Raw genomic sequence first — 26,347 nt, forward strand, 5'->3', positions numbered from 1 at the left:
CATTGTTTCTTTCCTGGAATACTGCAGTAGCCTCCTGTATTTTTTTTTTTTTTTATTGCCACTGTAACATGAACTCAGTGGCTTAAAACAGCACAAGGCTCTAGGAGAGAATTCATTCCCTTGCCTTTTTCAGTTCCTGGAGGCCACCTGCATTCCTTGGCTCAAGCCTCTTTCTCCATCATTCAGAGTCAACAACATTGCATCGCTGACCATTCTTCTGTAGTCAAATCTCCCTCTGACCACAGCTGGGAAAGGGTCTCCACGTCTAAGTATTCACATGATTACATTGGGACAACCTGGATAATCCAGGATGATCTTCCCATCTGGAAGTTCTTGATTTAATAATTCTGCAAAATCCCATTTGCCATACAAGGTAACATATTCACAGGTTCTGGAGACTAGGTTGAGGACATTGATGGGGGAGGGAACACAATTCTTCTGCCTTCCACGCTTCCTAACCAGTTCTCCTGCCTCCTGTTCCTCATCTCACACTCTCTTGTTTACATAACGCCTTTTAAAAAGTGGGAATCTATTCATTTCACTCCCTCGGGATAACTGTAATGGCTGCTTGATAGAGTCCAAACTCCGTTATACAGTGTTGAACACCCTTTATCTTGGCTCCTTCCTATTTTCCAGCTTCTTTACAAGCATTGAGTGTTCTCAGTCTCAATACCCAAAGTGTGGTCTGTGGACTAGAATTAGCAGCATCACCTGGGAGTTTGTTAGAAATGAATCTCAAGCCCTACCCAGACTGCCTGAATAAAAATCGAACTTTTGACAAACACTGCTCTCAACATTCATAGCTTCTTAGGTCTTCCCAAACTTACTGCACTAGTAAAGGTCTTTGGACAAAAACTTAAACAGAAAGAAACTTATGGGAATTTGTAGAACTAACTAGAAGCCTGGGGAAAGATACTCAGAAATTGGGGAGGATTGAAGAACGCTGGGTGACAGCCAAGCTTATACCACAGGAAGTGTCTGGTTAGGAAGCTGCTGTGAATGTCACCACCATGGACACTGGCTGCCAGCTGCCTGTGCCTTTGGGACATGCCCCAGAGATTCAAAATCCTGGATAGGGACATTTGATTTTCCCAAGCCTAGACAATAGGCCTTGCCTCCATCAAAGACCCTTATGCTGGGAGACAGCCTTCAAATTAGAAGGCTTTGGATGCTGACTATATATATATCTATATATATATATATATATAGATATAGATATATATATACACACACACATACACACATACAGAGGGTGCCAAAAAAATGTATACAGATTTTAAGAAAGGAAAACTGTATTAAAATTGTAATACTCAATATACAAGGTGTGACAATTAAGTTCACGAACTTGTTGCAACGATGTTGCTAACCTGTTTTGATATCAGAGGATTATTCTTTATGAATTTGTACCAACAGGACAAACAGGTAACCAAGTTTACTATTTGGAAGTGCTGAAAAGGCTGAGTAAAAAAGTTAGACGACTGAACTTTTTGCCAACAATTCAGGGCTCTTGCATCACGACAATGCACCAGCTCACACGGCACTATCTGTGAGGGAGTTTTTAGCCAGGAAACAAATAACTGTATTGGAACACCCTCCCTATTCACCTGATCTGGCCCCAAATGACTTCTGTATTTACCCAAGGATAAAGGAAATATTGAAAGGAAGACATTTTGATGACATTCAGGACATCAAGGGTAATAGGACAACAGCTCTGATGGCCATTACAGAAGTTCCAAAATTGCTTTGAAGGGTGGACTAGGTGCTGGCATCAGTGCATAGCTTCACAAAAGGAGTACTTCTAAGGTGACTGTAGTGATATTCAGCAATGAGGTATGTAGCACTTTTTCTAGGACGAGTTTGCGAACTTAATTGTCAGACCTTGTATACCGATAACAAAAGATGAATACAAGTTGCGTTCGACTTCTGCTATTACAAGAGGTGTTCAAAGTGGTTACCATCAGCATAATTTTAATAGTTTTTTTTTCTTAAAATGCGTATACATTTTATTTTTTTGGCACCCTCTGTGTGTGTGTGTGTAGATGTCTCTCTGCCCCTTACAGTTACTTCTTTGGCTGCCCAACATTGACATCCACTCCTTTATCCAGATTTTGGCTTTTAAAGGATCCTTCTAACAAGAATTCTATATAACTCATTTACTTACCAAATCTAAATTTCTTCAGCTGTCAGTTCCAGGTCCACTATCTCTCTTTCTTTGGCTCTGGCAGGATCTAACCTTAATATTCAGCATTCTAAAAATTAAATTATTAAGTGAACCATCATGGACACACCCCATATATTATATTAGGTGGAGGAGAATAAATAAAATTAAAATTAGTTGAAATATTTAAATCTATACATAACAAAGAAGTGAAGAAAATATTGATAGAAGCTGTAGTACTTAGTTATGCAAGTGGTCATGAAGTCATAATTAGTATTTATATTTTTTGTTAAAAGATAATTTTTTAATAAGGGTGAAATCATGACTCATACAAATATAAAATTAACACGTATCAAACATTTTACTTAACTAATTAATTAATGAGGGAACTAGTAAGGTGCTAAATGATAGTTAAGAGCAGACACATAAGTGTCAGGAGTGATGAAATGAATTTGTTAATAGATATTCAACTGATTTCTTGGGTGGGTGGGAGATTAGTTGTACCTCAGTTGGACAAAATTCATTTACAACTCTGTGGAGAAAAATCATTTGTACTACAATCAGTTTCCCATAACTTACAAAGCTGTAAAATAGCTCAAAATAGTGGAGTTCCTTATCCAAGGGTGTGGCCTAAATCTTCATTCCTGAGCAACCTGAGACTTTAGTAAGCCTGCCTGTGGAGAGCTGTAGTAGTGACCCACTGACTTTTACCTCTGAATGAGACAATGCCCCTAGGATCATTAACTTCTGTCCACCCTCCTTCCTGCTACATTGTGTGACAGCATCTTGGTTCCTGTGGATAATCAATGTCAGTCACCCCATCAAAGTCCATAAGTCCCTTTATTATCTATTTCCTAGTGGCATAAAATGTCCAGGTGACAGTATCTTCCACTTCGTTGGAGCCATCTGTATCCCTGGTGGAAGCATCCATCCCCCGGGTACTGAAATTATTAAAATGCAGAATTCAGAAGTTTGGGGTTGAGAAGCAGAAATGTTGTGAGTCAATTAGACCAATGATTCTTGATTCTCAAACTTTAACATGCATGTCAATGAACAGGGGAGTTCATTAAAATGCAGAACTATGGATTCTGACCCACTAGGTCTGGGGTAGGACCTGGGATTTTGCATTTCTAACAACCTGCTAGACGATTCCGATGATGCTGGTCAAGCACAGCCACAAATACCTGCCTTCTGTGGGTCCATCAGCATCATTCATTCCAAAACGTGATCATGCCTCCACACCAGCCCCTCAGTCATCCCTCCAAGTACCTCAGCATCTCACCAAATCCTTCCCTGGGATTTGTTTTAATCAGGTATGGTAAGGCACGCAGATACAGAAATGACTGTCATGAGGGAAGATGTTTTTACTCACAGCTCCCTAGAAGTAGGAGGCACAGCATACCACACAGGACCACATGGAGGAGCATCAGGATTGGTCAGGAGTCAGGGAGTGTGAGGGGAATAGACGGGCATCCACCCCTGTTGTGGTTTTTGCAGGGAAATCAAAGTAAGGCAGAGTACTCAAGTTTAGCATTGGGTAGTCTGAATAATTTCAGCAGGCTCTAGTGTGTGGGGGCTGCCCCTAGTTGTCTGGTCCTGGGTTTGGTTGGTAGGGCTCCGGAATATTGGCTCAACCTGTAAGAGCTTCATAAGGAGGTAGTTTGGAGTATGGACTCTGGATTGGTCAGTTTGCATATGAAAGGTATTCTCTGGGGCAAGTCTTCTGCTATTTCTAAGAATTGGCTAGTCCTAGGAAGGGGCAGTTTCTCTCCAGCCGGCAAGGCCTCAGATGCCAGAGCACCAAGAATACAGAAAATAAGAAACTACAGTGTTCGGACTGAGTTTGAGTTGTTCCAGGATATGTGCCTGAGAAGCCACAAGCCCAAAGAGCATACTAGGTGGCTGAGTGGGAGATAGGTTTATCAAGACTTATAGACCAGGGAGAGTCTTGGTGGTGGCCGGCTGGAGGGGTAGTGATCCACACACAGGCGGAGAAGAAGCAAGGTTATATAGGTCCAGCAAAACAAAGAGTGTGGCGTGGGAGAAATCATCTGGCAAGCCCTGCAGGCCCGCTGTCATACACACAGTGTCCCAAGAAGCCAGGAGACCTTGACTGATGTCAGCGTACAGAACAGACTGTCTGATAAGCAGTGTTCCCAGGTAATCAGGAGACCTTGACTCCCTGCCAGCTCATCTGCGTGAGGGCCAGGTCCCTACACATAGTTAATATACCTGGTGACAGTGTAAATGCCTCAGGACATTTCTCCTTCCAGGCTAAGTGCACTGCTCAAAGTTCTGCCTGCAGGGGAATTTCACTTCCTCATTCTCTCAGGGCCACACCGGACTATACAGCTGTCCCCTGTGAGCTCCTGCCAGCAGATGGTGCAGTCATCTGTAAACCGGCCTCAAATTGTTGCTTTCTCAGTCATTTGGCATAGGGAATTCCCCAAGAGGCGGAAGCAGAGCCCAGGTATGAGAGGGAATATGAACTGCTCAAGAAATGGTGTGACTGGTGTAGGGGAACATCCAGAGGTGACACTAAAGAGGTGGCTAAGCCTGCCACCTCTCCAGCCCATGGGGGAGGCCTCTTGCAGGCTGCCAGGAGCCCTAGGGGCATAGTGCTATGAGCCATGGTGTCTCCACCCATCTCTGTAGCTCAAGGAAGGTGTCCAGGCTCTGCTTCCCACCCTCTTGCTATGATCTCGGATCCCAGCTTCTCTTTTGTCTCCTCATTCCTGGATCCTGCCCCTGATCGTCCAGATGGACTCCCTAGTCCTCCTGTCAACTATCCATTCCAGAGTTGCTCCTGGTCGTTACTGCTCAAAGTGGCCATTACTCCCTCTCTGTGTTCTGGATGCTGGCCCATCCAGGCTCCCCCTCATCTTGCAGGCAGTTTTGGATAGAATCCCTTGAACCTGACAAGTTCTATTTCAAATCTTGGAAAAAATAACCATCACTTGATTTCTCTGTGGTATGATGGGGGAAAACGTTTTCTGGTAATTTATTTATGGTTTCCATCCCTATGAGCCACCAGTATTCCTTTTTAGGCTCAGTGAATCATTCTCAGAATGTTCTTTCTGCATAAAATTATTTTAAAGTGAAGGAGTGCATGATGGAAACTTCTTTAGGCTAACACTTCAAGCCCCCTCTCTGCCATGCCTCCTTTATCTTTGGCCATAGCCCCAATCTCCCTCCTGAGATTTGGTATTGCCTTTGCACAGGCCTGTTGAGCATTCTTCTTGGACCCTCAGACTGGCTTCAGCTTCATTGAGCTCTTTTCCCTGAATTGCCCCTTTTTTTACTTTATTGCTGGTGTGAGTGGCTCCATATCACCCCATGCCCCAACTTCAACAGGTCCCTTTCCTCCCATTATACCCATCCATCCATTCTGCAGGTACTCATGGGGAACATCTGTAGCCTTGAGAGCTAATTCTATCTTTTCTTCTCAAAAAGCCCCCTAGACCAGTATTTCCCAAAGCATATTCCATCTCAACCTTTTTGAAATCATCCTTCCTTTCCCATTCACAATGTCAAAATTCTAATCCAGTCATTCAAAACATATTCATTGAGTACCTACTATGTGCCAGGAACTATTTTGGATAGTGGAGATATAACAGTGTGCAAGAAGAATTGGTGCCCACTCTCAGGAAATTTATAAGCTAATAAAAAAAGCATAGGAATAAACAGGTACTTTCAAAGCACAGTGATAAGTGTTATGACATGGAACATGTATGACACTGGGAGGAAGAAAGGAGAGGGTACTTAACTAAACTTTGGACACTTATGTAGGAAATAACATTTAGGCTGAGCTCTGAGGGCTGAAGTCTGTACTCAAAAGTAGATGCGCTGTTCACGGAACTGGAAGAGGTTTATTGTAACTGGAGTGGAAAATTCAAGAAGTATGGGTGGGGAGGAGAGCTTTTAGTGGAGGTAATTAGCTTCCAGTTCATGCAAGGACTTGTAAACCAATTTAAGGAATTTGGGCTTTATTTTAACAACAATAAGGAACTATTGAAGGCTTTCAGCTAGGAAGGAGAATCATCGAATTTGGATTTAACAAAATCAAAGTTCATTCTGACTGGAATATGGAGGACAGATTGGGAAGGGGGCAGAGGTATAGAGAGTGAGCAAAAGGCTATAGTTCTATTCTGGACAGGAGATGTTGGTGGTCTGAAGCAAGGAAATGCAGAAGGGATGGAGAAAAGAAGATAGGTCTAACATAAATAAGAGGGCAGAAGTGATAACATTTGCTGATTGGTTGTCTCTGTTAAGTGAGGAATGCAGAGTCTTACCCAGGGAGAGTTAGAAGACAATGACTAAAACAAAGCCGTGGGGAGGAATTGATGTGCCTGAGAAGTAGCCAGAGAGTCAAGAGGAAATCCAGGACAGTTGTGATGTTGGGGAAGATTTTCAGGAAGTGATAGTTTCACATCCAGCTGAAAAGTCAAGCAAGTCAAGTGAAAAAACTGAGAAAGAGTCCCTCACACTTCCTTTAAGTATGTTATAAAACAGAAACCCCACTATGGTGAAGTAGACACTACAACTATAGATGACTCATTTTAGAAGTTTGTAGCTAAGAGTTGTGTCAAGGAAAGAGTTTTTTTTTTTAATGTTGTTGTCATTGTCCTGTGTTTTTAATTGAAGATACTAGAGCATGGTTTGAATACTGAAAAGAAAGAACTTGTAGAGAGAGAATTCAGGCTCCTTAGCTGAGTATCACTGTTGGGAATTCCTGGATCCTGGGCCTTAGCATGCCATGGACTTTACAGCTGGACACGACCTTGTTTACCCCTTGCTAAGGTGCCTATATATAATTTATAATTTACTCCCCCTCTGTGGCTTGTCTTTTTATCCCTTTTAAGTGTGTCTTTTGCAGAGCAGAAGTTTTTTTTTTTGTTTGTTTGGTGTTTTTTTTTTTAATTTATTTATTTATTAGTTTCAGGTGTACAAGACAAGGTAATACTTAGACGTTCATCATTTATATCCCTCACACTGTGAACCCCCTCCCCCCATCCACTATCCCTCCGACCTCACACTGAACCATCACATTATATATATAAAATTATAGTTGGCATTCATTAATGTTTAGCTTCTGGTGTACAATGCCATGATCAGGTATCCACAGTATCCCTGAGGTGGTCTCCCAAATAGGACGCATGTCCATCGGATACCCAACAAAATCTTTACAACATTATTGAATACCTTCCCCAAATTTATTTTCAAAAAAACCCTGAGGCCATCTTGTGGTTACCAGCTGCTTCCAAATCCCTTCACCTTTCCCCTTATCCCCAACCCACCCCCCCCACACCCATCTAACAACTCTCGGTTTTTTAGAAGTTTTTAATTTTAATGAAATCCAACTTACCAATTTATTTCTTCCATGGATCATATGTTGCTGTTATAGTAAAAAAGTCATTGCCAAGCCCAAGGTCATCTAGATTTTCTCCTATGTTGTCTTTTAGAAGTGTTATAATTCTGCCTCTTGCATTTAGGCCTATGATCCATTTTGAGTTAACTTTTGTGAAAGATGTCAGACCAGTGCCAATATTCATTCATTCACTCATTTACTTATTTGGTGGTTGATTGATTTCACATGATATCTAGTTGTTACATCACCATTTGTTGAAAAGACTATTTTTTCTCCATTGAATTGCCTTTATTCCTTTGTCAAAGATCAGTAGACTATATATATGGGGTATATTTCTGAGCTCTTTATTCTATTTGTCTATTCTAAGGATAGATCTATTTATCTATTCTTTCAGCAATAACACTGTCTTGACTATTTTAGCCTTCTAGTAAGTCTTGAAGATAGGTAGTGTCAGACCTATAACTTTGTTCTTCTTCATCATTATGTTGGCTATCCTTGGTCTTTCACCTTCCCATTTAAACTTTAGAATGAGTTTATTGATATCCACAAAAGAATTTGCTGGCATTATGATTCGGATTCCATTGAATCTATAGATCAAGTTGGGAAGAGCTGACTTCTTGACAGTATTGAGTCTTCCTATCCATGAACATGAAATATCTCTCCATTTATATAGATATTTGATTTCTTTCATCAGAATTTTATAGTTTTCCTTATATAGATCTTTTACCTATTAGATATATATGTATATATATTTTATTATTAGATATATTCCCGAGTAATTCATTTTGGGGGTGCTAATGTAAATGGTGGTGTTTTTTAATTTAAAGTTCCAGTTTTCATTTTTGATATATAGGAAAGCAATTGACTTTTATATATTAACCTTGTGTCCTGCAACCTTGCTATCATTGCTTATTAGTTCTAGAAATTTGGAGTCAATTTTTTTTTTTACATAGACAGTCATACCATCTGCGAACAGACAGTTGTATTTGTTTCTTCTCATTCTGTATACCTGTTATTTCATTTCTTACGTTTTTGCATTAGCTAGGACTTCCAGTATGATATTGGATAGGAGTGATAAGAAGAGACATCTTTGCACTGTTCCTGATCTTAGGGGGGAACCATCTAGTTTCTCACCATTAAATATATTAACTGTAGGGTTTTTGTAGATGTTCTTTATCAAGTTTTCCCCCTTTCCTACTTTGCTGAGAGTTTTTATCATAAATGGATGTTGGCTTTATTAATTATTGACTCTATTTCTTTAATAGATATGGGCCCTTTCCATATTTTTAATTGGGTTATTTGTCTTTTTATTGTTGAGTTGTAAGAGTTCTTTATATAGTTGGATACAAGTACCTTATCAGATATTGATTTGCAAATATTTGCTCCCTTTTTGTGTGTTGTCTTTCACATTCTTTTTTTCCAAGTAATGTACAAAAAATATATATTTTTTACAGCAACATTTTCTTTTAATGACTTGTAAATTATCTCCCACCCCATATTAAACTAGCAGCTTCCAAAATTTAACTGTTACATTTAAGATTCAGAATATTTGTCATACTTGCATGCTACATACGGTTACAAACAACACACATCCCTTATATTAAATTACATGAATGAAAAGTTTCATCCTGATTATGGGAACTTTTCACATCTCAGACTGTGAAAATCTGGTTCTGAATTGAATACAGCATAGCATATGCAGCAGTTCAAATATGTAAGTGAATCTACTGATACCAGTTTATTCAATCTTAATAAATTGAAATTTATTGCGTTCTACCCTTTGTATCTTTTTTCCATATATTTAAGTGATCCTTTCCTACCTTCTTTTTAGGTAAAAATAATAATAATAATAATTTAAGGAAAATCGGACATCTAAAGTACTGCAGTAGTTATTTGAGCAAAATCGCTTTTATTTTTAAGACTTCTAATTGCTACATGTAGTGTCATTGGGATCAAGGCAAGACATACCCAATTCATTTTTAAATGTGGAAACTGTTCAAAAGATAAATGGTTAACCTAATAAGAGTTTTGCAGTCTGTTTCAGATTATTAAGAAGCATTCCAAGATCTACTTTTCTTTTGTAATATTTCTGGTTATTTTGTCTATGTCCTTACACTGCCCACAAAAATTATTCAGAAAAAAAAGTCATTAAAGCTGCGGTGCATCTAAATTAAATCCTTAATTTTTGGTGTCTTTAAAGCTTGGGGGGCGGCCGAGTGTCTCAGGTGGTTGGAGTGCTGTGCTCCTAACACCGAGGTCGCCGGTTCAACTCCGAGTGGCTGGCAGCCAGTGTGAGTCTCGGTGAGCTGCCCTGAGCTGCCCTGAGCTGCTGTGAGCTGCTATGTACTGCTGTGAGTGGCAGGCCAGTGGCTGGTGTCCCACTGGCACAACAACATAGAGTGCAATACTCATAACACCAACATGGACTGCGTACACAACTAGTATGAGAACAATGGCTCCAACCAGAAATGGAAGAGGGTCGGGGGAGGGGGAAGAGAGAGGGAAGAGGCGAGAAGGGGAAAAAAAAGGCTTGGGAGTGCTTGAAAGCAGCAGGTAAATATGGAACATCTTCCTAGAATATCAACTTCACATTAAATATGTAACATTAAAACAAAAAGCAAATAAATGCATAATTTATATTCATTTTTAACAGATGAGACTTCCCTCAAGCTTCTGCTATCATTTATATGGTTTCATCCATTCAACTTTTAAAAGCTCTGTATTAGCACATGTTACTTTTGCCATAAAATAAAAGCAACTATAATTCTTAAAATATGTATTTGAAACGTCTCAAACACAAACCATTTTTATTCTGACAGGTCGCATAAACCTTGAACAAGCTCTTCCCCTTGGTTGATACCACCTAGCCAAAAGGCAGGTGGAGTAGATGTTATTTTAGCCTAACTGCATTGATAATATTTATAGCTTTTAACTACTTACTAAATAAAATACCATTGACCTCTGTCATCTCACCTGTTGATGATTGAAATGTACAAAAAATAAAGACACAGGAAGAATTTAACCTAATAAACCTAATAGTAAAGGTAATCTAAATAGTAACAGCACAATTTTTCTTACTAATGGTTTTAAAATGCTATTAAACAAGGGATGAATTCACTTGTTTAGATATTTGAAACACAACTTTATTCTAATTCTAAACAAAAAGGAATGGGAATGATGGTAAGAAACAAGATTTCACCACTGAATATTGTGATGTGACTATAGCAGTTTTATATTTGAAACTCAATGAGGAAAGAGTTGTGTTCCAAAACAGCTAAATTGTGCAGGTTCAAAAAAATGAAGGTATTTTTTTTAACTGCCACATTTCACTCCAAAGCCCTTTCATCTTCTTCAGTATCCTAAAGATTAAGCACATGTTCTGCTTAGCTATATAATAAAGTGACAAACACGCTGCATCCCTGACATCACCAGACAGTTGCCTATAAAAGTAGACTTCTGACGCTGGGCTCCAGCTTCACTTTCTCACAGGTCATCATCCTCATTTGGGAGAGCAATTGTCTGAGCAACCTCTAAGTCATGCTCATACTGTGCTGCCAAAGCTGTGTCTATGACAAGCTGTGGTGGGGCAAGAGCAGGCATGGCAACAAACTCTACGTTAGGGTCACCAATGAGTTTTCTAGCAAGCCAGAGGAAGGGCTTTTCAAAGTTGTAGTTATTTTGGCATAGTACTGAAGATTCTTCTTTCAGTGGAAGACAATTAATTTTGCCTTCACTTTCTTTCCTTACTATCTATCCACTTTGTTGCCATGCAACATCATGGGGGTGTTTTCACATACTCATATCAGATCTCTATGCCAGTTAGGCACATTCTTGTAAGTAATTCTTGAAGTTACATCAAACGTTATAATGGCACACTGGGTTTGGATGTAATAGCCATCTCCCAGCCCACCAAATTTCTCCTGACCAACTGTATCCCACACATTGAACTTAACAGGTCCTCTGTTGGTATAAAACACAAGGGTTTGGACCTCAGCACCCAAGGTAGCTACATACTTCTTAAACTTACCAGTCAGATGATGTTTCACAGGTGCAGTTTTTCCAGTCCCACCATCACCAACCAATACAAGTTGGAACTGAACTTGGGATTCTCCTCTAAAGCAGCCATCATGATGTTACTTCCAGGTGTGTCTCTGGGCCTGTCTGACTGACAGCTGGAAAGATGGTGGAAGCCATCTTTTCACATTCTTGATGGTGTCTTTTGAAGTACAAAAGTTTTAAATTTTGACAAAGTCTAATTTATCTTTTTTTCTTCTGTTGCTTATACTTTTGGTCATATCTAAGAAACCATTGCTTAATCCAAGGTCACAAAAAGTCACTTCTATATTTTCTTGTAAGAGTTCTTACATTTAGGTTTCTGATTTATTTTGAGTAAATTTTTGTTTAGGGTGTAGGTATAAGCCCAACTTTATTATTTCACATGGATATCCAGTTGTCTCAACACAGATTATACTTTTCGAAGTCCTTGTGTGCTGATTTTAACATCTAGGTCATCTATGGGTCTACTTCTATTAACCAGTTTTTCTCTTGACCATGGATTATATTTTCTTGTTCCTTCATTTGTGTACTTTTTTATTGGTTACTGGAATTTATGTGTTATACATCATAGAAACTCTGGATTTTTGTTGTCTTCTTGTAAAGAATGTTAAGCTTTGTTCCAGCAGGTTGTTAAATTCTGCAGATTATCTTGACCTTGTGGGAGATAGGTTTTACATTTTGTTAGGGCAGGAATATTTCTGTTTTGCCCTTAGTCCTAGAACTAAACTTTTAGTCCTGAGATATGATTTTTATTCCTAAGGCGTGGACTTTAGATGTTTCAGTGGGAATTTCCAAATGTTTACCAAGCTCCTCTAACTTGACAGGACTTGAACTCCAAACTCTGTTTTTTTCTATTGTGGGAAGAAACTGAATTTCTGTTCAACTCTTTCAGCTTTCCAGCCTTTTTTTTTTTCTCAGCCACCCTGGACTATTATCTGATTCTTTGCAATTCAGGAGACAGCCAATATTTGAAGGGAATTTATATATGGATTTGGGGGCCTGCCCCCTTAATGACTTCCATCTTTCTGCGATTTTCCTCTCTCAATTTTCAGCATCTCTCCTGTAGTCTCAAACTCCATTCTCTAATTCCTCAGGAAAATAAGACTGAGTTTTTTCTTGAGTTCTGTCCGACCCATGATTTGCTCCCCATGGGTCCCCATGGGGAGTGTCCCAGCCGCATCAACATGGATCTGTCCTAGTGTGGTTCCCTTGTTTCAAGAGTTGAATCTCTTTCATTTTATGCCAGCTTTTGATAGCTTTCTAGTGCCTTCAAACAGTTTTTCTTTTAATATTTTATTCAGGATTTATTATTATTATTAGGAAGGTTAGTCCAATATAAACTACCATGTTTCCCCGAAAATAAGACCTACCCCCAAAATCAGCCCCAGTTAAGATCGTCAGCCAGACGAATGCATTTAGTATGTTATGATAATGTTCCAGAAGAAGATGACATGACTGTATTTGAATAAATGCAGATTGTTGTACATGAAAAAATAAGACATCCCCTGAAAATATGCCCTAATGCATCTTTTGGAGCAAAAATTAATATAAGACATGGTCTTATTTTGGGGGAAATATGGTATAAGACCCGGTCTTATTTTCAGAGAAACATGGTACTCATCCATTACCAAAAGCCAGAAGGAGAAGACTAAGGAATTTGGACTTTATTTTGCAGGCTAGAAGATTTTAAATCAAAGAGTACTCTGATGAGTTCATGCTTTTGGAAGATTAGTATGGGGATGGTTTGTAGGATGGGTTGGTGAGGGTAAAGCCAAGAGACAAGGGAAGCAGTTAGGAGACTCTTGCAGTAGTTCAGGAGAGAGGGGACCAAGGCCTCAACTGGAGGGAAGAGGCAGTGGAAGTGGAAATGGATGGTAATGTAGGAGAGATTTTTTTTAAAAGATCTGGTTTCTGCAAGAGACTGTGGGGCTTTCCCATAGGAAAGGATTCTTAGGTGGCCAGTGAGGATTACCACCATTCCATCCCAGATAGTCTGGTCTTGTTAAAGTTCATTACAGGGTGTGTCTTTGTGAAGGCCTGGAGAGCTTACTCAGCTGCTATTAGTCTTGGAAAAATGACCCAACTGAATCCTCAGTCGCTCCTGGTCTGCGGGTCTCCCTGGCTCACGTGAAGGTTATTGAAGGTCATCCAGGGTCTACTTTGACCTTAAGCAGTTGGGTCAGTTGTGGAAACAACCTGTTTGCCTCCAGTCCCAAAGTTTGGAACTAGAGTGGAATTAGACATGAGCTGGGGTAGGATAGGGTGAAGGGATTACAAGTGTAGGATGTACCACCTGGGCCTTTTCTTCTTGATGTCGGGCAAACATTTATCCTTGATCTTCTCTACTAGCTTTGTTTCTTTTTTGTTCAACAGGTCAAATGGATGATGTACTGGATTATATTTGCACTTTTCACCACAGCAGAGACATTTACCGACATCTTTCTTTGTTGGTAAGTACTCCAAGAATTGGGACTTTTCAAGGGAAGATGTTGCCTAGTGTCAGGGGAGAAGTGGGAAAGGTCTAACAGCAGTCTCAAACTTTAATTCAGAACAGAGAAGCAGGGGCAAGGATGTTAACTGGAATATTTTTAGTAAATTAGTCTATAAAGTTGTTATTCAAGTAAATATTTATGGAATGACCTTATGAAAGCAGATTTTGTTCTTATGATATAATGATATAGTGGAGGACAAGAGAAACACAATTCCTCATTTAATGGAGTTGATAAAGAAATATTCATGTCAAAAGAAAGAAAAAGTACACAGAAGTGTGCAATAAAACTTGAGTTTCCCTTCTACACTATTCTCTCTCACCATAACTACTATTTACAGTTGTATATACTGTAGTTTAAAAACAATTTGTGTGTGTATACATATCAACATAAATATATCTATTTTTAATGGCCATATAGAATTTCATGGTATAAATGGACCATAATTTATTTAATCAATCCCCTTTTGATGGATAATGTTTTTTAATAAGCAGTGAAGCTGTTACAGCAATGGAGTAAGTAAAAATCATCAGCTAGTTTTATGTATTGACACATTGTGTCTTCTTAGGTGTAAGAGGCTATGAATAATATATAGTATCCTGTTTCTGTTTAAAGGGACTGAGTTGTCTGTGCATATGTGAATGTATACTAAAAGTAGTGTGGAAAATACCAATCAGTTAACCAAGCTTATTTCTACAACTTCAGATCATGGGGCTGGTTTCATATTTGCTATGAATGCTTTACCATGATCAAATATCATTAAAAAAATACATATTTCCATTTTGGAGAAAGAAGTCCTTACCCAGAAAGGATCAGTATGATCTTACCATCCAAGTTGTCCTAGGCCAAAGACCAGACCTGAACACCACTTCTCTGAATCCTGTTTTGGGTCAATGGCTTTAATGACCTTATTATGTAGTTTTCCCCACGCTTTTTTCTCCACTGGGAGAAACAGATGTCTCAGACATTGTGACCTCAGGCCATAGAGAAGGAATCTAGATTACCTCACTTAATATGCTTGTACCATCTGCATTGCCCTGCGCCTAGATAAACAACTGACTCAGGACAGGGCTGAGTTTCCAGGAGTGGAGAAGGAAATCTGCGGAGCCATTCTTTGTCTCTCCCAGGCCCCAGGGCTGGCACTAGGAGTCAGACCCCATTTTATGCAGACCTACATGAGGAGGCCCTTGCCTGTCCCATGGAGATGAGGGTAATAGGCTGGGGCCAGTGAAAACTGTGTAGTAGATTTAATAGCATGGCCAGCTCATGTCCTCCAGTTTTTCCTCTTAACAGTGTCTTCAGTCTGGTGCTGGGTGGCCTCTTGTCCCTTCTCATGAACATCAGGGGAAATAGTGTTAGTCTTAGGAGCATTTTCCTGGGAACATCGGCATTTCAGCCTTGTTGCTTTTGGCTAAATGGAAATCCTCTCTGATGAGTGTGACCCTCCCTGGGAGCTGGACTATGTCCATATCCATGGCCCTGAAACTTGAGAATTTCATACCTAATAAGTGCTCAACAACCATTTGTAGAGTGGATTTGATTGTGATTTTGGGAGGTGTATTAGTTTTCTATTACTGCTATAACAAATTGCCCCAAATTTAGCAACTTGAAACAATGGAAATTTATTATTTCACAGTTTCTGTGAGTCAGAAGTCTAGGTAGAATCAACTGAATCCTCTGCTCAGAACCTCACAAGGCCAAAGCCGGGGCGTGGACCGGCCTGGCTCTGGGAGAGACCCTACTTCCAGGCTCATTCATGTTGTTGGCGGTTCCTTGTGGCTGTAAGACTGAGGCCCCCATTTCCTTGACACACACCACCCTCTTTATCTGCAGGCCAACAGTGGCATGTCAAATCCTTATGCTTTGAATGTCTGTCTTCTACTACCAGCCAGAGGAAGAGCTCTGCTTTGGCTTTTAAGGGATCATGTAATTAGATTAGGTCTGCCCCAATAATCCAGTACAATCTCCCTATTTTAAAGTCAGCTGATAAATAATCTTAATTACAGCTGTAAAATCTGTTTCTCCATGTTAAGAGAACATATTTATGCGAGTAACACCAGGATGAGAAGATCATTGGACCAAAATTGTGCCGATCACAGATTGGTGTATTTGGAGCATGTGCCAGGTTTGGTTAGAATCACCCTCTCTTCCTGATCCACATAGAGGCTTCATCTAGTTCCTCTTAGCTGCAGCCATCCAGGCAGTTGCTGGGTGGGAAGTGAGAGCTCCTTGTCCCTCTCCTGGCACCCTGAGCTCCACTTCTTTAGGGAAGGGGTTCCTTGGGAACGTTCCCTGCCTGCTTTAGCCCACAGCATGGTCACACCTTCGGCTTGCTTTCTCTTTTTCTACCAACCTGCAGTATTACAAATCATAGTCTCCTTCTGGGCCAATCCTCCTCTTCCTTCCTCCCCCCTCCCTCCTGCGCTGGGAATGGGCACAGGACAGACCTACCAGACACACAGAAGCCTGTGTCTCTTACAGGGACATGGACACCAGTTCAGCAGCTCTGTGCTCTCTTTATAATCAGAAAGGAAAGTTTCTGTCCTAAAATGGACCTTCTGGCATCCTAGAAGCACCTTTAGCTTTTCTTCACTTCTGGGATTGAAGAGCGCCCCTCACATTTACATTGTCTGTCACTCCTCCTCTATCCCCGTTTTCCTCTTCCCACCTCTCCCCTAGGGCGGTGACCTCTTCATAGTTAACTTTTTAAAAGCTTTCTATCTTGATGAAAAGGGTAATTGTATGTGGTCCTAGAAGAGGTAGGATGGTGGCTTGTTTCACAATTTGTGTCAGTGATTTCGTGTTTGTTTTTTTTTTAAATTATAAAATACTACACGCACATGACAAAATATAATGGAAACACACTAAAAAGTAAGTCTCTCCTCTCCCAGTCTCCCTCCCCAGAGGTTCCATTGTTAAAAGTTACATGTGTTTTCTTCCAGAAATTTTCTACATACATTAACTGCATGTATTTTTGACAATTTCATTATTTGCCCAACCCCTTTGGAGTGTGAAGGGATTATATTGGAAGGGTGGGGAGACTACAGGTGCCCCAGGCAACCCAGTCTTGTGTACACTGGAAGTCGTAGAGGAAATGTGGTAGGTGCATGTGGCCTTTTCTCCTCAAACACATCCTAAAGGTCAGGACCATTCAAGGGCATTTCCTCACAGCATGAGCAGGGTCCTTCTCCACTTCTTGGGTGAATGAAGACTGGGATGGTGGTAGGTTAACTGGAAACAGACTTAGTTGATGGTGATTTTGTTGGTAGAGCCAAGAGACCCCAAGGCCTCTGGGAAACATAGGGTCTGAATAGCTCAACCTGGAGACGTATGCGTATGATACCTGGCAAGGTCCTGGTCCTAGGGTGATGGTCCCAGAGATAGTTTGAGATAATCCCCAGGTATCCTGTTAAGTGTGTATGTGTGTGGTGGGAGGAAGCAAGGTATAGGAGGGAAGTATAGAAAGTGACTGTGTGTGGATGGTTACGGGACTCGTATATACCCACGTGATTGTATTTCGTAGCCCTACTCTACTTCTGGAAGGATACTCAAGAAACTGGTGATAGTTTTGCTTTTGGGAAAGGGACTCCGAGTCTGGGATGGGAAGGAGACACTTTGCTGTATGTCTTTTGGACATTTAGAAGTTTTAAACTATATGCATGTGTTACCTATTTTTAAAATATATATCTTTTACATAATAAACAAAAGAGGGCAGTGTAACAGATCCTCTTGGGATTATCTGTGTATCTTGTGTTGATGTCTGAACTTGCCAGATTCATTTGCTTTTCCTTAGGGCTGGAAAATACTTGTTTTCAAGACAAAATTTCCTCTTTTAATAATCACTAGGGTTATGAAATGTGGGGGAATCATACCTCTGTTCCTTCAGCACCTTGTCTGTTCTGTCAAGATTAATCCATCTTGACATGAAAGTGTTCTCTAGTTGCCGAGGGAATATTCAGGAAGAGCCTGCCAGAGGCAGAAGGCAAGGGACCAGGAGACCCCAGTGAGGAAGGAGTGGGTAAGCTGCTGATTTGGGGTCTGTGTGAGAGTTAAAGGGCTCTGCAGTGACTTGCTAGAAATTGCTTTTCATTTTCACCTCCCTCATCTGGGCGGAGGCCTGGAAGGAATTTATTTTTCTGATGCCTTAGACTAGCACAGGTGTCATTTTCCCTCAAAGCATCCGGTTTTAAGCCACCCAAGATTTGTTTTAATCAGGTACGGTAAGACACTGTCGTGCAGGGTGGCAGGCAGGGTCTCAGCTCCCACTCCCCACATAAGAACGCAGGACACGGTGAGGCCAAACAGGAACACCCACGGAGCCATAGATAGGGGAGTCAAACCAATATATTCTCGCTGGTGGCTGGGCTGGAGACACAGGAAGCAGGATCTACATAATCTGCCTAACAGCAGTCCGCACTTGCCAGCCACCATTTTTTTGCTAGCCCCCATTCTTTCTGCTAGCGTAGCCACAGCCGTTATATTAGTGGCCAATGGCTTACGGGTTACAGCTGACGGCCAACTAGCCACAGCTGCTGGCCATCTGATCCCAGTTGATGGCCATTTACTACCCGAGCCAGCACCTTTCTATTGTGAGGCCGAGAACCTGGAAACTGTTTTTGGGGGGCTTTGTCCCCACAGACACACAGCCATGGAAATGACTGTCATGAGGGAAGAAGTTTGTTGTACTCACAGACCCCCAGGAAGAGGCACAGCATGCCAGGCAGGGCCACACAGGCAAGCACCGAGGTCAATCACCAGGCAGAGGTAGGAGGTGTGGGGAAGAGCCTGTATTGTGCTTTCCATGGAACAGGCAAGGCAGGTTGAGAACTGACTAATCTGAATAATTTCAGTGGGCTCTGGGGTGTGGAGGCTGTCCCTGGTTGTCTGGTATTCTATCCTGGGTGTGGGGACAGAGCCCGGAGTGCAGTTTCCAGGCTCTCGGCCTCACATGGAAAGGTGCTGGCTTAGGTAGTAAATGGCCATCAACTGTGATTGGCTGGCCATCAGCTGTGGCTAGTTGGCCGTCAGCTGTAACCAGTGAGCCACTAGCCACTAATATAACTGCTGTGGCTACGCTAGCAGAAAATGGGGGCTAGCAAGAAGATGGTGGCTGAGCTAGCAAGAGTGGATTGCAGTTAGCAAGTGGTTGGCTGGTAGAAAAGTGGACGGCAGGTTGCAGATCGTGTGGCTCCTGCTTCCTGTGTCTCCAACCCAGCCGCCAGGGAGAATATAGTGGCATGACTCCCGTATCTATGGCTCCGTGGGTGTTCCTTTTTGGCCTCACCATATCTTACGTTCTTATGTGGGGAGCGGGACCAGAGACCCCATGTGACTCCCCACACGACAAATGGCGCAGGGAGCAGGGTCTCCCGCAGGACACTGGGTAATTAGGGCAGGTGGGTAATGGGCCAGTATGAGTGCCCAATAAAGAAGCTAGTTGGAGCTGTGTGGGCGCCTGATTGGTTAGTTTGCATATGAAAGGAGCACTGCAGGTGAGTTCTCTACTATGTTTAGGAATTGGCTAACCCTGGGAAGGGCAGTTTTATCAGAGTCAGCAAGACCCCAAGATGTCAAAGTATCGGAACAGAGGAAATAAAATGATATGGTTAATACACGTATACATCAGGGCAGCCAAATATGGTCACATGGGTTATTCATAGCACAAGATATCTGGCCAAGCAGGAGAGTTGGCCTGAAATTCAGAGGAAGCCCTGTTTGTAATCCATGTGCTTGAAGGACTGCCTCCAGTTGAAGGGGCTGACTTTTCCTGATGAGTACCAAGTCAGCATGAGTTAGCAGAGGCCCACTGTGGCACTTGTCTTAGTTGCTATTCTCTATTGTGATTATTTGCTTAAGCTCTGTTTGCCTGGCTGGACCATCAGTTCCAGTGATGTCAGAATCTTGTCGGTGTTTCCCACTAGACGTGGAGCTCCAAGAGGGCAGGGATTAGGTCTTCTTTCCTCACCAGTGTCTCCTCAATGCTCGGCACAAGCTGCTACATATAGTTACTGGGTAAGTGCTTGTGAATAAGTGAATGGTATACAGGACTTCAAACTCCAGGATTCTATGTAACCTGTGCCCTGAGCTCTTCTTCCTTTTGGCACCAAAAAGGTTTGCCTTCCATTGACTTGAGTAGAGTATGTCGTATCATTTTTCCTGACAAGATTCAGGTTCTTGTCCCTGCTTCTTTTGGGGCTGAGAAGACTGCCAAGAAGGGGAGGCTTCTTTTTCTTTTTTTTTAAATTTTTTTTATTGGGAACAGTGTGTTTTTCCAGGACTCATCAGCTCCACATCAAATCGTTGTTTTCAATCTAGTTGTGGAGGGCACAGCTCATGTGGGAATCGAACTGGCTACCTTGCTATGAGTACCGTGCTCTAACCACGGAGCAAACCATCCACCCCGGCTTTTATTTTCAATGGGGAGATTCTTTGTCTGCTCCGGCCGGCTGTACACTCTCCAGATGTTTTTGTGCCTCCTTGGCCACCAGTGAAGAGTGAATGACTTGGCGTGCGGCTTGGGTTGGAGCACCGGCTCCCACCTCAATGAGTTTAGCCCGGCATGAAGCGCCAGCTATTGCCAGGCATGAGTGTAGGGTGATTGCTGGAAGGAACCTGGGTTTCTGGCTTGCTTTGGCAACAAAAGAAAACACAAACCAGCTTTCAAAAGAGGCTGGAGGTGTGTGCATGTGCATGTGTGCGCACACCTTCATGGGTAGGGAAAGGAGGAATCCGTGGGACCTCGCATCCATGTGCAGGCAGGAGAGGTGTCTGTACAGGTTCTGCCCTTCACAGGCCCAGAGCAGTGTTGCCAAGAACCTAATGGCAATGTATATTTCTCATCTCTCTCCAGGTTTCCATTCTATTACGAACTAAAAATAGCATTTGTAGCCTGGCTGCTATCTCCTTACACAAAAGGCTCCAGCCTCCTATACAGGAAGTTTGTACATCCCACGCTGTCTTCAAAAGAAAAGGTAATTTATGCTGCTCTGTCTGTCACTCCTTCCAGTGAGTGAAAATTTTGAAAAGTGATGAATAGAAAGGGCAGATTATTTTATTGTAGGAGAACCTTCATTGGCTCTTACTTGTCCCCAACAAGTTGTTCCTTCTAATCTTTTTTTCAAGTCTATTTTTCTGACACATTTAGAAATAGTTGTGAAGTTCTCCAAAAGATATTGTTTGTCATTATTTATTGTAAAACATTTCCATAAATTGAAACAAAAGACAGAAAATATTCACTCAGAATTCAACTTCCCAAACTGAATTTCCTTCCTTTTATCATGCTCAGTCCCTGTCCTTTTGCAGATATGATTTTTACATAGACTTAGTTTAAAAATACTTCAAAATTTTACCATAGATAGGAAAACTGAAGCATAGAGAGAGTAAATGACTTGAACTTGTACCTAGATAGCTACTAACAAAGACTAGTATATAATAAATTTCTAGTACAATGTTTGCTTTGTTGTTCAATGGTAAAATGTATGCTACCAATGTAATACCTGTTGTTTTGGTAATTATCAGTTGGTAAGTATTAATGAGAGTAGTCATAATAATTTGTTTGATGCTCTTTACCTTTTGTGATTGTTTTGCTTCAAAGTACTTTACACACATCCTTAAAATGAAAATATAGGTTTGTCTAGTGTCAAAGATGGAAAAAAATAAGACGGGGTAAACTGCAAGGAAGGATCAACAATAATTAAGAATTCAAGTAAAAATTATTATTTATATCTCCCGGAAAGAAATACAATTCTAAACTACTTATGAGATGTCACTGTTTATAAAATGATTTTTTTAACATCTCCACTGAACCTAGTTTGCCAAATTTGCTATCAATGGAGTGTTCCATTTTTATAAGATTTTTGTATAGTAATGAATGCAAAGTAAGCATTAAAGTAAACATTACCTCGATCTTACTAATTTGATGACTTCTTTTTTTTTATTAGTTCCCGGTGTACCAAACAATGTAATAGTTAGACATTTATACCCTTCACAAAGTGACAACTCCCCTCCCCCAATCTACTGCCCCTCTGACATCAATCATATATAGCTGTTACGGTTCGACTGACTCTATTCTCTAAGCCAGGGGTGTCCAAACTTTTTTCAATGTTTTTCACCAAGGGCCACATGCCGTAAAATACACAAACAGCCGGGCCACTTACTCGAGATGACGTACGTATTGCCTCACCTGGTTTATTTAAGTAAACTAAATATATTTTTGGAATTTGCTGCGGGCCAATTAACAATGGATTGCGGACCGCAGTTGGCCCGCGGGCCGCAGTTTTGACACCCCTGCTCTAAGCCATACTCCACATCCTGTGACTATATATATATATATATATATATACATATATATATATATATAAATGTATAAAATTATAGTTGACATTCATTATTGTTCATCTTCATCTTCAGGTCTTCAGGTGTACACTGCAGTGGTCAGGCACCTACACCATGCATGAAATAGTCTCCCCAATAAGACAAGTTTCCATCGGATACCCCCCAAAATCTTTACAACATTATTGATTATATTCCCCAAACTGTCTTTTGTATCCACCGATAACTTCTTTTTTAATGCATATCACTCTATATAACCTTTCTTTAAAATAAAATTTTAAGTGCACAAAAAAACTCCAAAAACAAAAATAACAACAGAAAAACTTAACGTAGATACAGTATTTGTATTCTGAAATTGTAAACATGTTTGAACATAATTCATTTTTACTAGGTCTTCATAATGATCCATGAAACCACCATGCATGGAGTTTAGTTCTTTCTTTTGACTTATTACCTTAGAAGAAAATTCTCGAGAGTGGCATTATTGGTTCCAACTTGTATATTTCATTAATTCTATGAGTTTCTAAACTGACTATGGGATAGGATCCTTTAACATAAAATAGGAGCACTATAGGTGGCTTTATATGTTTATGCGTATTATATCTGAAAGCTGACTCCTTTGAACTTCTAGGGGAAGGCCTTGGGAAACGTATCAATTGTGTGAGCAGGCTACTGTAGACATTCCTGAGCATCCCTTCAGGAACCAGGAAAGCACTTCTGTCTCAGAAAAGTAGATTTTGAGGAAAGCTGATCCCTCTCTTGACCTGGTTAACAAATCCCTGTGCTTCCTACCTTCCTGTCCCCAAAGGCTGGGCTTATCCTGAAGCTGCCACTATCATTTCTATTGATGTGGAGGTGACTGACTCTTAAGAACTGCCAAGAATCACTTCCAGAGTCAGTCAGGGGTCACAATGGAAACTTCCTGTGGTGACTTCCTGGGGAAGCTTAAACAAGGAATGAGCAGGGGGTGGACTGCCCCCCCTGCATCCCTCAAAGCAAAGGACATGCACTAATGTGTGGAACTTCAAAGGAGACTGAGGTCAAATGTCATTGTCTTACTGAACTCTGAAATGAACTGTTGTGATTACACAACAGCTGTTATATGTAACAAAATAATCCAAAACGAATGAAAAGAATAAGCCAGAGTTGATGCAAATTTGAACTAAACCAATATTTTACTTGGTTTAGTCCTAAAGGAGACCTCAGTTCTCTTACCCACTTGTCCTTTACCTTGTGGTATGATGCTGGATGACTTCTAGTTTCTGCTTTTATTTCATTATCTGCAAAACGATCTCCCTTATCAACAACAACCACACGTATCTCTGTCTGTGTCCTAATATTCCATGGGAGCATGGATATGCCCATGGGGAGGTCCTTGGATATAGTATTAAATAGCTATACAGTAATAGAATTTTAGATCTGCAAGGGCCCAATTCCCTGGAAATAGGGAAGATGACAGTGGTTTCACTTAGTGTCAGATGTGTTACTGGAATGACCTCATAATCGTCACTGTGCTCCAGGAGTTAGGTGCTATCATTGCCCTCATTTTTCAGAAGACAGAACTGTGTATAGAGGCTACGTACTTGCCAGGGTCTGACAGCCAGTTAGTGGCAGGTCTGAGGTTAGACACTCAGTTCTTGGCATTCTCTATACCATAGGTTTCTTCAGTGTCTTAGAGAGTGACTGTGTGTAGAATGGCAGGATGGTCCACATGCAGGACCCCTTGAAGCCTCCCTGGAATGCAAGAGGACTTTAGGAACAATCTTAACGTAGTGCCTGAACAAAATTTTCCTGGGTCAGTAAATTGCTGTTTCTTCAAAATTCCCCTTTCCACTCCCCTGTGCCTTCTGTGTCTTTCTTCTCCCCTCCTATCTACCCCCACCCACCCAAGGTGGTGCCTATGACTTCAGCTCCTGCGAGAATCAGTGACTAGGCAAGGTGCCAAGCCCAGACCTCAGGAGAAGAGAGAAAGAACGGCAATCTATCTGAACCTCCCAGCTCAGTGTGCCTCGGTTTTTCCTTTGACAGGAAATTGATGATTGCCTAGTCCAAGCAAAAGACCGAAGTTATGATGCCCTAGTGCACTTCGGGAAGCGAGGCTTGAACGTGGCGGCCACAGCGGCGGTGATGGCTGCTTCCAAGGTACTGTGCCCTGGCCACCATGGCTGCCTGAGCGTCCCTCCAGCCTTTGCTGCGCATCTTTTGTGTGAACCACACAGGACAAGCTAAGGACGAATCAGTGGTTTCTCATTCTTTCTGGGGTCCCTTTGAAAATCTAATGGAAAAAGTAGTGAATCTTGCCCCCCAGAGAATTGCGCATACATGTGCACCAGTGTGCGCATGTGCACGCGTGTGCACGGTGTGTGCAATATGAAGATGCTCTCAGAGCCCCTGAAGCTCATCTGTGGGTCCTAGGTTAAGATCCTTTCAATTACTTGGAACTTAGGCCTAGGAGAAATAGAAGAGGGAAGGAGAGGGAGAGAGAACTCTGCAGCTTCCCAGGGTGCACTGGGCGAGCCACCTAAACTCAAAATGGATAGCTGGAGAGACTGAGTAAGGGGGTGGACTCCATGCTCATATGGACCGGCCGACCCAGGGGAAGGAACCCGGACTCTCAGAGTAAGTTGAGTGGCTCAGACACGGAGGATGATGATGTGTGTAGCAGTAGCAACTAGAGGTGGAGGAGGTTTGATATAAACACTGGTCTTGTGGGATGTTGTGATGTGAGTCTTACTTCCTTCTTTTTTCCATCCAGCCCTGTTCACAGGTCCTCTGTTTTCCTTCCTAGCTTCTTCCTACATCACATTCTCCCTGTCATTGTGTCAGTTTCTCATTATGTGCTCAGCCCTGAAACATTACATTGGTAGATATTTACGCCCAGAGTAAATTCAGCAGATTGCCCTAGTGTTTCCTGGTGACAACCCTTTGCCCCAAATCCATGTGGAGTAGGGGTCTACAGTCAGCTGGGGGTAGAGGAGAGGCAGTTATGCTAATGTTTGGGAAACACAATAGTTGAGAGGTGAATTGTATTAGCAATGGGAAGCTATGAATCCTGGGTGGTGATGTGAGCGTTTATAGGAAAGGGGGTAGAATTGTTAAGAGGTTTGAAAGAGGGTGATTAATGCAAATCTTTGTGCTCCTTGGGCTCTGAGTGGGTGGTGTGTGATGGAGGGTGCTGACAGACAGCTGGATCAGGACTAAGCTGGATTTTCTGTGCCCTGAACCAGGGAGAAGCACATAAGGAGCCATTCTGGCAGAAAGATTTAGCACCCAGGGCTGAGTGTTTGAAACTCACCTTCCACCTGAAGTCAAGGAGTTCTTCAGACAAAGGCTGGAAGAGAGAGAAAGAGAACCAAAAGGGGATGATTCTTATTTCAGAGAAGGACCAGCTCCTTCTGTAACATTGAACCCCTTACAGCTATACATGTTGAGGCCTTGCCCACCTCGGTACAATAGCTGCTGGCAAGGTGATGGGTCCCAGTGAGTATCTTTGGATGTATCGATGTAAGAAACATCCAGACCTGTAGAGAATTTTTATGAGTTTATTTGAGCCAAACTGACAACAGTTGCCAGTTGGAAGCAAAATCTCAACGGACTGAGAAAATGCTCCCGAGAATGGCAGTTTTGCAGCTTATTTTATACGTTAGAATCAAAGTGGGAGGTGTAAGGAGGGTTACATGAAATCTATTGGTGGCAGATTAAGAGGGCAGAAGAAAGCAAAGCGGGGAAATCTCTGGGATTGGATAAAAAGTAAAACGAAGAGACATACACTTCTTTTATTAGTTGGTACAAAAGTAATTGCCGTTTTTGCTATTTAACCTTTTAAACCACAATTACTTTTGCACCAACCTAATACAATGGTGGGCACAGGGTAATTAATAGTTAACATTTACAGCACATAGAGATGGTATGCAGGGAACAAGATAACAATGAGGGGTTCTTTGA

General features: G+C 41.5%; 1 protein-coding gene and 1 pseudogene across 7 annotated transcripts in view; one reads left to right on the forward strand and one right to left on the reverse strand.

Moving 5' to 3' along the window:
* Positions 1 to 26,347, forward strand: part of REEP1 (receptor accessory protein 1) — a 122,652-nt gene that overhangs the window by 64,656 nt on the left and 31,649 nt on the right. For 5 of the 6 annotated variants that reach the window (XM_081068342.1, XM_081068343.1, XM_081068340.1 and 2 more), the window contains exons 3-5: positions 13,956 to 14,032; positions 20,922 to 21,042; positions 24,431 to 24,544. In XM_081068342.1, coding sequence (XP_080924468.1) covers positions 13,956 to 14,032; positions 20,922 to 21,042; positions 24,431 to 24,544 — 312 coding nt within the window. The remainder of the gene's footprint in view (positions 1 to 13,955; positions 14,033 to 20,921; positions 21,043 to 24,430; positions 24,545 to 26,347) is intronic. The other variant, XM_081068344.1, reaches the window with a different exon arrangement.
* Positions 11,010 to 11,652, reverse strand: LOC308505682 (GTP-binding nuclear protein Ran-like; annotated as a pseudogene). The gene has a single exon. The product of its transcript is annotated as a GTP-binding nuclear protein Ran-like (transcript).

The sequence above is a fragment of the Rhinolophus hipposideros genome, assembly GCF_964194185.1.
Source record: "Rhinolophus hipposideros genome assembly, chromosome: 12".
Lineage (NCBI taxonomy): Eukaryota > Metazoa > Chordata > Mammalia > Chiroptera > Rhinolophidae > Rhinolophus > Rhinolophus hipposideros.